The sequence below is a fragment of the Malaclemys terrapin genome, chromosome 8 (genome assembly GCF_027887155.1).
Source record: "Malaclemys terrapin pileata isolate rMalTer1 chromosome 8, rMalTer1.hap1, whole genome shotgun sequence".
Taxonomy (NCBI): domain Eukaryota; kingdom Metazoa; phylum Chordata; order Testudines; family Emydidae; genus Malaclemys; species Malaclemys terrapin.
In genome coordinates, this window is record NC_071512.1 from 101056896 (window position 1) to 101073295 (window position 16400).

A 16400-nucleotide genomic window follows, 5' to 3' on the forward strand; every position below is an offset into this window, starting at 1 on the left:
GGATAGGGACTTCTTTTTTATTTTTTGTGTACATCCAAACAAACAAAAATCTGAGGCTCGTTGTGCAAAAGCTGTGTCCTTACCAGATTGCAACATGAGTAATTGTTATTTTTTCTCTCTGCTTGTATTGCACAACATATTGATTAAACAGACTAGAGAGAGATAAAATTAACATGGCACACATTAAATGGATTAAAAACTGGCTAACTGATAGGTCTCAAAATGTAATTATAAATGTGCTTCCAGTGGGGTCCCCCAAGGGCTGGTTCTTGGCCCTACGCTATTTAACATTTTTATCAATTGACCTGGAAGAAAACATAAAATAATCACTGATGAAGTTTGCAGATGACACAAAAATTGAGGAAATAATTAAGAGGACAGGTAACTGATTCAGAGCTATCTGGATCTGTTTGTAAACTGGGTGCAAGCAAACAACATAAGAATATAAGAATGGCCATACTGAGTCAGACCAATGGTCCATCTAGCCCAGTGTCCTGTCTTCTAACACTGGCCAATACCAGATGCATCAAAGGGAATGAACAGGACAGGACAATTACTGAATGATCCAGTCCCACCGTCTGGAAGTCAGAAGCTTAGGGACATCCTGAGCATGTGGTTGCGTCCCTGACCATCTTGGCTAATAGCCATTGATGGATATGTACTCCATTAACTTGTCTAATACTTTTTTGAATCCACTTACAGTTTTTGCCTTCATAACATCCTCTGGTAATGAGTTCTGCAGATTGACTGTGCGTTGTATGAAGAAATACTTAATTTTGTTTGTTTTAAACCTACTGCCGATTAATTTCATTGGATGACCCCTGGTTCTTGTGTTATGTTAAGGTATAAATAACACTTCTTTATTTGCTTTCTCCAACTACTCATGATTTTATAGACTTCTATCATATCACCTCTGTCATCTCTTTTCCAAGGTGAATATTCCCAGTCTTTTTAATGTCTCCTCAGATGGAAGCTGTTCCATACCCTTAATCATTTTTGGGTGCCCTTCGGTGTACCTTTTCTAATTCTAACTTTTTTTGAGATGGGGTGTCCAGATCTGCATGTAGTATTCAAGGTGTGGGCCTACCATGGATTTATATAGTGGCATTTCCTTATAGTTCCTAACATTCTGTTTAACTTTTTTGACTGCTGCTGTACATGGAGTGGATATTTTCAAAGAAATAATCACAATGACTCCAGGATCAATTTCTTGAGTGGTAATAAGTAATTTAGACTCCATCATTTTGTGTGTAAAATTGGTTTTATGTTTTCCAATATGAATTACTTTGTATTTCTCAACACTGAATTTCATCTGCCATTTTGTTGCCCAGTTACCCAGTTTTGTGAGACCCCTTTGTAGCTCTTCACAGTCAGCTTTGGATTTAACTATTTTGAATAATTTTGTATCATCTGCAGACTTTGCCACCTCATTGTTTACCCCCTTTTCCAGATCACTTATGAGCTCTGGTCCCAGTGCAGATGCCTGGAGAACACCACTATTTACCTCTCTCCATTCTGAAAACTTTATTCCTACCTTTTGTTTCCTGTCTTTGAATCAGTTACTGATCCATGAGAGAACCTTCCCTCTTATCCCATGACTGCTTACTTTGTTTTAGAGCCTTTGATAGGGAACCTTGTCAAAGGTGTTCTGAAAGTCCAAGTACACTACATCTCCTGGATCACTCTTGTCCAAATGTCGGTTGATCCCCTCAAAGATTTTGAATAGATTGGTGAGGAATTATTTCCTTTTACAAAAGCCGTGTTGACTTTTCACCAACAAATCGTGTTAATCTATGTGTCCAATAATTCTGTTCTTTACCGTAGTTTCAGCCAATTTGCCTGGTACTGAAGTTAGGCTTACAAGCCTGTAATTGCCAGGGTCGCTTCTAGAGCCTTTTAAAGAAATTGGCGTCACATTAGCTATCTTCCGGCCATCTAGTACAGAAGCTGATTAAGTGTTAGCTTACATACCACAATTGCGAGTTCTGAAATTTCATATTTGAGTTCCTTCAGAACTCTTGGGTGAATACCATCTGGTCCTGGTGACTTATTACTTTTAAATTTATCAATTTGTTCTAAAATCTCCTCTAGTGACACTTCAATCTGGGACAGTTTCTCAGATCTGTCACCTAAAAAGCATGGCTGAGGTATGGGAATCTCCCTCATATCCTCTGCACTGAAGAACGATGCAAATAACTCATTTAGCTTCTCCTCCTTGTCTTCCTTGAGTGTTCCTTTAGCACCTTGGTCATCTAGTGCCCCCCTAGATTGTTTGGCAGGCTTCTTGCCTCTGAAGTACTTAAATTTTGTTTTTGCTGTTAGTTTTTGAGTCTTTGGCTAATTGCTCTTCAAATTCTTTTTTGGCCTGCCTAATTTATACTTTTACACTTGACTTGCCAGAGTTTATGCTCCTTTCTATTTTCCTTAGTATGATTTGACTTCCAAATTTTAAAGGATGCCTTTTTGCCTCAATACTTCTTTTACTCTGTTGTTTAGCCATGGTAGCATTTTTTGTCCTCTTACTATTCTTTTTAATTTGTAGTATAAATTAATTTTAGCCTCTATTATGGTATTTTTTAAACATATCTATGCAGCTTGCAGGCATTTCACTGTTCCTTTTAATTTCTGACTAGCTTCCTCATTTTTGTATAGTTTTCCCCTTTCTGAAGTTAAATGCTACTGTGACAGACTTCTTTGATATTTTCCCACACACAAGAATGTTAAATTTAATTATGTTATGGTTGCTTTTTCCAAGCAGTTCAGTTATATTGAGATCTTGGACCAGATCCTGTTGTCCACTTATGACTAAATCAAGAATTACCTCTTCCCTGGTGGGTTCCAGGACTAGCTGCTCCCAGAAGCAGTCATTAATAGTGTCTAGAAACTTTATTTCTGCATCCCAGCCCATGACATGCACCCTGTCAAAATGGGGATAGTTGAAATCCACCATTATTATTGAGTTTTCTATTTTTATAGCCTCTCTAATTTCCATGAGCATTTCACAATCATGGTCACCATCCTGATCAGGTGGTCAGTAGTGTATTCATACTGCTATACTCCTATTATTCAAGCATGGAATTTCTAGTGATAGAGATTCTGTGGTACAGTTTTATCCATTTAAGATTTTTACTATGTTTGACTCTATACTTTCTTTCACATATAGTGCCACTCCCCCACCAGCACGACCTGTTCTGTCATTCCTGTATGTTTTGTATCTTAGTATTTCAAACTATGTGTTTTTAATACGGGTAAATGTAAATGTATACACCTAGGCCATACATACAGGATGGGGGAGTCATTGCTGCGAAGCAGTGACTCTGAAAAAGATTTGTGGGTTGTGGTGGATAATCAACTGAACCTCAGCTCTCAATATGACGCTGTGGCCAAAAGAGCTAATGTGATCCTGGGATGTATAAACAGGAAAATTGTGAGTAGAAGTACAGAGCTTATTTTACTTCTGTATTTGGCACTGGTGTCACTGCTACTCCAATACTGTGTCCAGTTCTGATGTCCACAATTTAGGAAAGATGTTGAAAAATCAGAGAGAGTTCAGAGAAGAACCATGAGAATGACTGAAGGATTAGAAAACCTGTTTTATAGTGATAGACTCAAAGAGCTCAATCTACTCAGCTTAACAAAGAGAAAGTTAAGGAGTGTTTTGATTAGTCTATAAATATCTACATGGTGAACAAATATTTAATAACGGGCCCTTCAGTCTAGCAGAGAAAGGTATAAAATGATCCAAAGGATGAAAGTTGAAACTAGACAAATTCATACTGGAAATAAGACATAAATATTTGACAGTGAGGTAATTCATTGCTGGACAATTTACCAAGGGTCATAGTGGTTTCTTCATCACTGAAAATTTTTATATCAAGCTTGGATGTTTTTCTAAAAGATCTGCTCTAGGAATCATTTGGGGACATTCTATGGCCTGTGTTATACAGAAAGTTGGATTAGATTATCATAATAATCCGTTTTGGCCTTGGAATCTATGAATCTATTAAATGTTTTCCTTGTGGTTTCAAGTGGATATTATTCTTCACTTCCTGTCCTCAAGTGTTACCATTCTTTTGCAGTGTTAAACAGTGTTTACATTTTGTTTGCGGGTGAAGCAATTCTTTATAAAGAGATTTGGTATCTTTCAGGATGAAAGGTGGTATATAAATGCACTTCATCATCATCATACTCTACTAATAAACATCTTGAATGTGTTAAGCCATCTCTTAAATTCTAAGTCACCTCTGAAAAGCTTTATAAAATTTGGAATTCCATCCTCTTGCATTTCCCCCCGCCCCCAATAGTGCGAACACATGGGTTTCTGCCACAGAAATCCTTCTCTAATTTATAACTTAGAATTTTTGTAGGAGAGATGGCATATAGGTTATCAGTGTGATCTGATTTGAATTGTTTGGCATCCACCACCATGATATATGAGCACCTTGCTGAAATTATTTAAACAACAAAAAGTGTAAATACAACTGTTTAAGCTCTGAGAGTGCTTAAAGCTTAAGTAATGGCTCGTACTGCTCTGAGAAGTAAGAACCAGAGGTTATCAATTGTCTTCTGGTCCTTACCTCTGTGTTTGGCACTGGTATGACTGCTATTGGAATTCTGTGTCTAGTTCTGGTGTCCACAATTCAAGAAATATGTTGATAAAGTGCAGAGGGTTCAGACAAGAGCCACAAAAATGACTGAAGGATTGGAAAATATGCTTTATAGTGAAAAACTCAAGGAGCTCAATCTATTTAGCTTGTCAAAGAGAAAGTTAAGTGGTGACTTAATCACAGTCTATAAGTACCTACATGGGGAATAGATATTTGATAATAGAGGGCTCTTCAATCTATCAGATAAAGATATAACAAGATCAAATGGCTGGAAGTTGAAGCTAGACAAATTCAGACTTGAAATAAGGTGCAAATGTTTAATAGTGAGGGTGATTAGCTATTGGAACAGCTTACCAAGGGTGAGGCTAGATTTTCCATCTCTGGAAATTGTTTAATCAAAATCAGGTGTTTTTGGTAAAGTTGTGCTTTTAGGTCAAACAGGAATTAATTTAGAGAAGTCCTATGACCTGTGTTATGCAGGAGGTCAGACTAGATAATCAAAGTGGTCCCTTCGGACCTTACAATCTGTGTATCCATGGAGTAATGTTTAGGCCAGACTCCTTTTGGGGAATTGAACCTGGTTAGCGTTCCTATTCTGTCAGCCTTTGGCATCTGTGTCCTCTTGGGTTCATTCTGTCCAACACTTCTGATGGTGCATTAGATGTTGGAATTAGCAATCCTTAGCTTTTAACATTTTGTTTTCTTTCTCCGTCATGTATGTAATACAAACACACACAAAGGTTCCTGTGTGTCCTCATTCTACTACCCAGGGATAAACACATAGTTTCACTGGAAATGGGTTTGAGCTTTGACCAGTTTCTGCCTTAATCTGTCATCAAAGTGGAATCAACTCTAACATCTGTCATCTGGATATCAAAGAGGGCTTAAATTCTGCTCATGAGATGAAGATGATGTGTATTAGAATATCTGTTTGTGCTCAAGGAGACTTTTCAAAGTGGTTTTAAAGTCTCTAAGGCTACCTTAGATAGATGGATCAGGTTGTTCATTTGAAAGGCTTAAAGAGTGGAAAACATGTCCTTTTGTTCAGTTGAAATCAGTTCTCACTGCACAAAGCCTTTGGGCTGGAGGAAGAAGAAAGATCTTGATTCAGGAAACCTTCTACCAGCTTGAAAGAACACTTGTGCATTTACCAGATGCTATTGAGTAAGCATTTCTGCTTCAATTATTATCCTGAACAGGTGGGTGTGAGATGCAGAAAGCAAAATTTCAAGTCACCAGTGCTACCAGTTCTCATAATGTTATCACTGCTCTTGTCATGCTTGGTATTTTTCTTAAAGCTCCAACACCTGGATTCCCGTTGTTACATTAGAATCTCAGTTTACTTACTTTATTTTTAGATGGAAAGTTGTGGTTGGAGCCTTTAGAGACTATCTCTTGAAGCTCTAACACCTGGAGACAGGTAAAAAGTTCCCAAAATTTATTTTAAAAAATCTTAATGCAATCTCATTATATTTTGGAACCTGAAACATGGTTTATGAATGCATAGGATTGTCAATAGAGTGCCAGAATTTCACTCTTTCCTTAATGCTTTGAGTGCTATATGTCAGAGGAAAATCCATTTTTATTAGTGTTCTTTAAAGTCTTGTACTAAGACCTGTAAAGCATTTGACTTAGTCCTTCATGACATTCTGATTTAGGAAAAACCAACACTGTACAAAATCAATGTAGCCCACATTAAATGGATTAAAAGCAGATTAACTGCTAAAGTTCAGAAAGTAATTGTAAGTTAAGAATCATTTGATGGGAGTGTTTTTAGTGGGATCCCACATTGATCTGTTCTTGGCCAAATGATATTCAATATATTTTTCAGTGATCTGGAAGAAAATGTAGAGTAATTGCTGGTAAAATTTGCAGATGACACAAAAATTGATGGAATTGTAAATAACAATGGGAATGCGTCAGTTATACAGATCAATCTGGATCACTTGGTAAGGTGGGCAAATTTGAACAATGTTTTTAATAGAGCCAATTGCAAGATCATACATTTAGGAACAAAAAATGTAGGTCACACTTACAAGATGGGAGAGAGTACCCTGTAATGCAAGGACACTGAAAAGGACTTAAGGGTTATGGTAGATAACCAACTGAACACGAACTCCCAGCATGTAGCTAACAAGGTGACTATGGTCCTTGGAGGCACAAGCAGGGGAATATCAAGTCAATATATGGCATTAGTGAGATGATTATTGGAATATTATGTCCAGTTCTGGTGTCCACGCTTCAATTTTTCAACATCCTTTTTGGAAAGTATTCAGAAAAGAGGTACAGGAAGTGAAATACTTTATAGTGAAATACTTAAGAAACTTGATCTATTTAGTTTATCCAAGAGAAGATTAAAAGGTGACTTGATCACATTCTACAGGTTCCTACATTGGGAAGAGACTTCTAATAGTAGTCAGCTCTTTAAACTAGTAGAAAAGGGAATAAGGAGATCTAATGGGTGGAAGCTGAAGTTAGACAAATTTAGACTAGAAATAAGGTGGACATTTTTAACAGTGAGGGGGAGTAATTAACCATTAGAACAATTTACTGAAGGATGTTGTGGTTTCTTCATCACTTAGTCATTTAATTAAGACTGGTTGTTTTCTTAAAGATATGTGATAGCTCAAACAGAAATTATGGGCTTGCTGCTGAAATTACTTGGTGAGGTTCCATGGCTTGTGTTATGCAGGAGTTCAGATTAGATTATCATATTGGTCCCTTTGGGCCTTAAAATCTATTTATCATTATGAATCTAAAGCAGTGTTTTTCAACCTTTTTTCAATTGCGGACCCCTAAAAAAAATTCAAATTTGGAAATCTCAGACATAGTCTTTGGGACCCCCTGGGGTCTGTGGACCACAGGTTGAAAACTACTGATCTAAAGGCTTGGAAAAATCCTTTTGCCCACTCACTGATGACTAGTGGGAAGCTCTCCGTGATAACTGTGGAAACCTAAAGTATTGATTTCTGCAGTTTAAGTTTTGATTTAAAAATTGTTGAGTTTCTTGTCCTTATGGTTCTAAAGTTTAATTTTCCAAGTGTGAACTGATGCAGTGCTCTGAGCCTTCAGATAGAGCTGATGCTTCTCCTGATGCTCATACCTTTCCCAAGCAGCACCAGAACAATGAAATGAACAAAAGTGATTAGTTTCACAGCTGCCATATAGAACACTGGGCTAGATTGATATTAATTCCATACTCCAGAGCTAGCTGCGCTTGTTAACCAGCATCCTGCACATGGGTCTCACTTGTTGGTAGGACACACACACACTCACATACTTGTCTTGTGTATATACTTCTGGCTAGTAGGTTTAATCCTCTGACTGGTTAGATACCTGGCAAATTTTTAATCCTTTTTCTAAATATAAGGGAAAACTGATATCTCAGATACATCTGTGTTGTAATTTATGGCAAATGCTGACCTTTTTTATGGCCACAGTAGTTCTAGATTGGCTGGTCTAGAGATTGAAATAATCTGTTTGGCCGCAAAAGAGAGGGTGAAATAGGATTTCAAGCTACTTTATTCTGCCCTGATAAGGTGTCTAAATTGAGACCCACAAGGGGAATCACCTCTTGAGGTGATTTGGTGGCTCAGTCTACATGTCTATTTGGTCTTTTGGCTCTCTGAGACTGTCAAGAAGAATGCCAATTGTGATATTTGTTTTTGAGCTGTGGATACGTATCTAGTAGAAACTTGACTAGGCTGGATTTAAACATAGGTAAAAGGCCAATTCCCTGAATAGTCCACTCTTTCAGCATCCTTAAGATCTATTTCTTTTGTTTCAGAGTAGCAGCCATGTTAGTCTGTATCCGCAAAAAGAAGAACAGGAGTACTTGTGGCACCTTAGAGACTAACAAATTTATTAGAGCATAAGCTTTCGTGGACTACAGCCCACTTATGCATCCGAAGAAGTGGGCTGTAGTCCACGAAAGCTTATGCTCTAATAAATTTGTTAGTCTCTAAGGTGCCACAAGTACTCCTGTTCTTCTTTTTTCTTTTGTTTGTTTGTTTCTACCTAAACCACCAGTGACAGGGGTTCCCTCATTCCTTCTATAAGAGTGCAAAAGAAATGAACTTTTCTCAAGTGCCACAGGAATGTAAGTGTTCTTGAGACTTTGATGGTCAAGACTAGTTAACTGGTGTGCAGAAGCCCAGTACACCTCAAGAAGTCTGTTAATGGAAGCCCTAGTGCAGGGGTCGACGTCCTTTCATAAGTGGTATGCCGAATCTTCATTTATTCACTCTAATTTAAGGTTTCGTGTGCCAGTAATACATTTTAACATTTTTAGAAGGTCTCTTTGTATAAGTCTATAATATATAACTAAACTATTGTTTTATGTAAAATAAATAAGGTTTTTAAAATGTTAAAGAAGTTTCTTTTAAAATTAAATGAAAATGCAGAGCCCCCCAGACTGGTGGCCAGGACCCGGGCAGTGTGAGTGCCACTGAAAATCAGCTTACGTGCTACCCTAGTGTGACATTGAAGCCTTCTTGGAATATTAACATAATGAGAGCTTTGTTCCTTCTCATCTTCCTCAATACCTGGTATAGGAATGGGAGTAGCAGAAAACTTATTATCCAGCTAAAGTCCCAGGTGGAACTATTTACAATTGAGGCATGTGATTTTTCAAAAGTGCCTGAGTCACTTAGATCCCTTAACTTTCAATGACACTTGTGCTCCTAAGTCACCTTAGGTTATGTCTACACTACGCGGCTTTCAGCAACACAACTGTGCTGCTAAAAGGTGCACAGTGTAGCTGCTGTTTGTCGGCAGGAGAGAGCTCTCCTGTCAACGAAAAAACTTCCACCCCCAACAAGCGGTGTTAGCATTGTTGGCAGGACAAAGCACTGTTCACACCAGTGCTTGTTGTTGACAAAACTTTTGTCTTTCGGGGGGTGGGGATGTGTGTTGTTGTTGGGGTTTTTTTGTTTGTTTGTTTTTTTTTTAACACCTCTGAACAACAAAAGTTTTGTCTTTCACATGCTAGTGCAGACAAAGGGTTAGGGCCAGATTTTTAAAGACGTTTAGGCACCTAAAATTGCGGATAGACAATGGAATTTTCAAAAGCACGTAGGCACCTAACCCCCATTGAGGTCAACCTTTAAAAAGGTCCTTTGGCATTTTTGGAAATCCCAGCCCTAGTGTATTAAAAGAACTAAAAAGTGCATTGTAAAAAATATGAAAGCAACATACATTTTCCTAGCAAAGGATGCTCAGGAGATGACTAGTTTTGATTTTTTTTTAAAAGTATATTTGCTATCATTTAAATTATCTTTCTACTGCCTCTTTTTACTGTTATCCTAACAGTAAACCTCAATGTGGCCTGCAAGTTTTTTGGGCCCATGATTTTACAGCTGCAATCAACTGAAGTTACAAAAGATAGTTTAGTCATCTACCTACCTGATATCTGGATGCAAATGACAATTATACTCACAAATAAGGTAGTTCAAATTTAGATATCTGTTGTTTGTGTGCATAAGTTTGTGCGCCTGTCTTGTTTACTAAAATTTGGCCGTAATCTTTTAATCTTAAAACTGTACATATTTTGGAACATTCAGTTGGATGGAATCTCATATTTAACAGTTTCATGGGGTTGTTTCTTTGGAACTAAAAGTGTTTCTCAAGAGCCTTTTTTTATCAGCTCCCAGTGAAAAGAGGAGAGCAAAGCCATCCGCTTACCACAAAGCAGTGCCACCACAAAGGAAAGATTAAGGGTTTAGAGAAAGGTCAATGTGGGTTTTTCTCTAACTAAACACTTTCCTAAAGTTTCCTTGTGGAAAAAATAATGAAGTCATCTAAGAGTTTTTAAAGAATTTTTATTTCTTTTTCACCGTCTGCATTCGCTTGTCTTCCCAGCATGGATGTTTAATCTTTCTAGGCTTTGTGAATTGGCCCAAATGAATAAGTGGTGAGTTGTCTCTCTAGGAGCTAGAGGCTTATTCTAAGGCCCTAATCACTGAGTAAACACATCTTTGCCCTCCCTCTCTTACAACTGCTATATAATAGTCGAGATTCTAGCACAGTAACCTGGATATTGCAGGGATCGATGCTTTGAAATGCAGAACGGCTGATCCTCAAAAACAGACAGTGCCTGATCTTCCCCTGTCTCTTTCTTCTTTTTAAATTAAATATCACCACAGAGATGCTGTTTTATTGCTTGATATTGTGCATTAGTGCCCTGGATTTTCAAGTTTAGTTTCGGTCAACACTGTTGGCTGCACTTATATGGAACTCTGCATGTTAGGCTTATTAATGGCCTTTCCTGGCACATGTGTATTTGGTTCTGAAGAACATTTAAATTAAATCAGACAAACATTAATGTATATTACTAATCCCTTTCTCAAAGTCTAATGTTCAAATGTACTCTTCTTCTTGTTTAAACAGACATTGCTAAACTTTACCCATAGCCAGTGTTCTAGGTTATAAATATACTGATTTTTCTAAAAATGAATTGCCCCAAAATTGTATCCCATATCTTGATATATTAATGTAAGGTACCAGATCAATATCCTATGTAGATGTTACTTCATATGGATAGATTTTCAATTACCTTTATAAAAATTATATGCAAAAACACTCACCCATTTGCCCTACTTGTCACTTGCCTTCTCAGCATGGATGTTTAAGCAGTATTTTTAAATAATGTCCCTAACAATAATTTTTGTGGTTATTTTCTATTGCTTTTCGAAAACTGGGTTTTTGATTTATTCAGATACCAGATATTAGAACATGGTTCTTTCCCCTAATCATCTTTTTCCCTATATTATTCCCACCCCACCTTCTTCCCCTATGTACACGCAGATATACCAGTCACTTCCCTTCCTGACATGTGGTCTGCCATTACATCTCCATATTATGGGGAGGATGCACAGTTGCATTGTTGGCTACTTTCATTGCAGATTTAGATATTGGTTTCTGAAGAACTATGCAGAGGTGATCCTCTCCCTTGCAAGTACATAATCTCTAAAATAGTCTAGTCTTCAGCAAAATGGGAAATCATAATTGTTTCCAAACTTGGCTCTCTTATGGCAACAGCCAGGCTAACAACAATTCACTATCATTTTGTTAAGCTGAACATTTACAATTTACTTTGTTGTGATAAAAGGCATGTTTTTGGTAAATGAGAACTGTATTCAATATTGTCTTTACTGTGCAGCAAGCCAAAAATAGTTAGCTCATTCTCAGAACTAAATGCTAAATGGGTGTTCCTTCGTATGCATTTTTCAGGAAGCTGTCAAATGTTTACTACAGGTACTTTTGTTTAAATAAGCTTTTTATTTTTTTGTGTTAAAATGTATATCTTTAATATTAATCTACTTTAAGGATATCCCAAATCACTTTTTGGAAATAAGAAGAAAAATTCACTTTTGGGCCTTTACTTGGATTTTGAAAGAGAATGTTGACTATTTGGATTAAAAATATTTGAGTGGATTTTGGGGGATAGAGGGTAGTTTGACTTTAATTGCTAGAATTCCATTTTTCTTTCCATATTACTAAACTGTATGAAACAGCTGAATCAGAACATTTGTTTATGTTGAGAGTCAGTCTCGCACTCTAGACAGTGTTGTGCGCACTAATACACAAACCTACAGTAGCAATTTTAAGTTATTAAACAGACTTCTTAGACAGGTGTTTTCACTGATCAGTATTTTCTCCTGTCTTTGCAGAGAAAGCTTCTTGCTATCTACCTCCACCATGATGAAAGCGTACTAACCAATGTGTTCTGCTCACAAATGCTTTGTGCCGAATCTATTGTTTCATATCTGAGTCAGAACTTCATAACCTGGGCATGGGATATGACAAAAGAAGCAAACCGAGCAAGGTAATACAGTTTGAGTTGTGAGTTGAGCTGCTTTTGTTTCAAGGACGCTTGCCATGTCTGTATAACAAATGTTTTGTTTCTTGGTGTCTATTTAAATAAAAAAATCCATTCTGTGTTCTCTAGTCTAAGTCAGCCCAACTCCAATGAAGTCAATGGAGCTGTGCCAGTTTACATCATCTGAGTCTCTTTGTTCTCATTATAAGATCACTCACTGTTGTTATAGAGTTTGGGAAATTATTTACTGTTTCTTTCATTGCAGATTTAATTTATTTTCTTGCATCTTCCTTTGCAAGCACTAGAGCACTATAAACATATTTTTAAGATTTTTGTTTTGAACTGCCGCAATGAGTGAGCAACACCAATTGATTGACAGTGAGAGGTGATTATATTAATTAACTACCTGGGGGCCCTGTCAGAATTATTTTTGTTATTGCAATTGGAAAAATTATCATCTTAAATAGAAGCTATTTTAAAAAAATAATTATAAAACAAATTATAAAGGGAACAATTCATATGACTGATATGAACGAAACAATTCTCCTGTCAAAAATATTTTTTGGTAGTGATCAAAAATCACAATGCAAATTTAACATTTATTAATAAGTTAAATGGTGTCTAACAAAAATAATAATTTTAAGGAAGTGCTTTGTAGGCCACGTCAGCTAGGTAGATAATAGCTTTAATTCTACCACAAACTGATTGATGTATTTGACTTATACCACAGATTCACTTGCACATAGTCAGCAATCCATTCATATCTTACTATAAAAATAATTCCGTCCTGTAGATGTTGCGATATGTTTATTTGGTCTGTTGATCATGATGTCTGTAAAAATGATGAAGGTTTTAAAGTCAGGCCTGTTTGAGTTTCTAATGTGGACTTCATTTCACCATGTTTGAAGTGCACATATGACTGTCACGTGCCATGATGCTATTTTGGGTGTGTTAATGCAAAAATAATGTGCTGTTTTGTGAACAAAAGAGGTTAAATTAATTCACTTAAGGGCAACTTCATTGTTGTTACCTAATTCAAATTATTATTGAACAATTACAAATCATCCAGATTTGTGTTCCTGTTGCCCTGTGGCTCAGTAGTAATTGGATTTCTGAATATAGACTTTATCCATTCTTATTCCTCAAACTTGTAAACTGTGTTAGTTTTTCTTTAGATGAAGGGTGTCAGAGTAAAACAGAGCAATATTCTTGTGCAGTAATTTACTCTTTTAAAAAACAAACCATTGTGATCTGTTTCACAGGGTATCTTAACTTAACCTTGAATATCTTCAGTGTTGCAAAAGCCTCCCATCCTTTTAATTCCTTTTATTTGTTTTAATGACATCATTGTATTAATCACACTTAGTTAAAGGTGCTGAAAAAAGCAATGCCAAACACAGATAAAAATGAAGCATCTAGGGTCTTTCATGAGGCCAAATACAGAGACTGGAGACTTGGCTAAATCTTTTGGTATTGCCATTCATTGGCAGTAAGAAGCCTCCTCCTTTTCTTTTATCCCCCAACTAGATGTAAAAGGAAACACTATTTCAAAACCATCTGTAGTGGCTAAGTTCGGTTGACTACCTGCTGTTATATTGTTCTGTTCTCCATTTAATTCACTAGTTTCTTTTATTTTACAATGACAAAAAATTGCAGTGTAGTTTCTTTTGAAAAACTGTGTTTGAGGGAGTTTTTTATGACTGACAATCAACAGCCATGTAATTGCTTTGTTGTGTTTTACTAAAGAAGTCTATTAAGTAGCACAACTTTGATACACTAGTAATAAGAGTTTGCAGGTTACAGAGACACCTGTGGTGACCAAAGCGACAGAAGCTGCTTGTTAGAAAGAGCCTGTACAGCTGTGTCCTATTAACTCCTTATGACACTTTTAAAACACAAAATAAAGGGCTTGTTTAAGGCTTTATAGCTATTCTCAGTGAATCTAGTCACTGATTGTGTAGTATGATAGGATTCTTAAGCCTTCTTTTTTTGCTTTCTGGTAACATCTTACAACAAAGAAATGGTCATATTAACAGTGAGGTTAAAAATTAGTAAGGGGTAAACAAGACACGTTAGCACAAAATAGCATGATTCATTGTTTATATATAATGTAACATCTTACTTTTTAGGTGATGAGCTTCTTGGGGCAGGAACTATGCCTCTTTCTCTGTTTGGAAAGTGCCCAGTATGCGGTGGGCATTGCCATAAATAAATAAATACTCATTAGCATCATTGTTTAACTACTAAACTTGGATAACGATAAATTATATACAAAATGTTTCTCAATGAAACAGTGGACATTGATCTAATTTTATTGTGCATCTCTACAATTATACTTAAATCTTCAAGCAGAAGGGAAAAAAGAATATGGACCTACTTCTCTTGTGCCAGTTTAATTCAGGAGTAATTCCATTGATGCCAGTGGAGCTGCATGAGTATAAAACTAGTGTGATGCAGAGGAGAAGCAGTCCCGTTTATTTTATACATCCTGATAGATGGAATGGAATTCTGTGGGACATCTCAAACCAGGAGTACTATACTGCAGTAAAAGGAAAGCTTTCACTGTTGTACTGTGAGTAATTTGGCAAAGAGAGAGAGGCTGTCTGCTAAGGATAATTTCTTTCCCTATCTAGACAGAAAATGATGCAGCCTCTCCTGAGATACTCTGATTTTCTGTTTTCTGCTGTTTTCATGCCGTTTAAAGGTTGGAATCACTGGCATGGACTGGTAATCCTATGCAGAGTCCCAGTGGAGTAAATAGGGATCCCCCACGGACATAAAGTCCTGTGCTAGCAGGTTCCATTGCAGGATGAGGGCCTACAACATAATCCAGTCACAATACAACCAGTTGCCTGTTTTATGAGGACTGAGCATGTTACGTTGTTAATGGTCACAGCTATTGGTAGCATACAGAGATCTCACAATTTTTGACTCTGAGGCATAGCAGCCCAACAAATTGTATTTAGCTCTATCAATGGGATAACTTCATGATATAGTAACTTCTGATGTTCAAGAAAACAGGCGTGTGGGCCTGTGTGTGTGTGTGTGTGTGTGTGTGTGTGTGTGTGTGTGAGAGAGAGAGAGAGAGAGAGAGAATCAAAAGTGTTCTCAGCTAATAAGAAAAAAGTATATTGCCACAATCTTTCCTTAGCAACAATGACTTCACCTATTTAAATCTGAAATGTCATGGTGTTTGTAATTGTAGGGGTCCTGACCCAAAAAGGAGTTGAGGGGGTCGCAAGGTTATTGTAAGGGAGGTTGCAGTATTGCTACCCTTACTTCTGCACTGCTGCTGGTGGCGGCGCTGCCTTCAGAGCTGGACACCTGGAGAGCGGCAGCTGCTGGCCGGGAGCCCAACTCTGAAGGCAGAGCTGCCACCACCAGCAGCGCAGAAGTAAAGGGGGCATGGTGTGGCATTGACACCCTTACTTCTGCACCGCTTCTGGCAGGGCACTGCCTTCAGAGCAGGGCACCCAGCCAACACCCGCCACTCTCCGGCCGCCCAGCTCTGAAGTCAGCACAGAAGTAAGGGTGGCAAAACCGTGACACCCCCCCTAAAATAACCTTGTGACCTCCCTCTCCAACTTCCTTTTGGGTCAGGACCCCCAATTTGAGAAACACTGGTCTTCCCTGTGAAATCTCTATAGTATAGAAACACAGAAGACGAGATTTCATGGTGGGAGACCAGATTTCACGGTCCGTGACGTGTTTTTCATGGCCATGAATTTGGTAGAGCCCTACTTATTATTTTTTTAAATGAACTCTAGTCAGAAGTCATAGTATGGATGTCTATTCATCATCAGAAAAGTGTTTCAGTAATGGTTTAGATTTAAAATATTGTTTAAAAGGCATCCATTTTGAGCCCTATGAAATGGAAACAGCTTCAAAATGTTGAGATTTTTCACCATTTTCTAACAACAGTTTTCAGTCAGTTCTGATATGCCTGAAGCCTTGCATTGCCTTAATCCAGCAGT

The 16400-nt window shown here is 37.4% G+C and overlaps 1 protein-coding gene across 1 annotated transcript in view; it reads left to right on the plus strand.

The window, feature by feature from the left end:
• Positions 1–16400, plus strand: part of FAF1 (Fas associated factor 1) — a 325268-nt gene that overhangs the window by 230794 nt on the left and 78074 nt on the right. The window contains exon 13 of the mRNA XM_054036693.1: positions 12278–12432. Coding sequence (XP_053892668.1) covers positions 12278–12432 — 155 coding nt within the window. The remainder of the gene's footprint in view (positions 1–12277; positions 12433–16400) is intronic.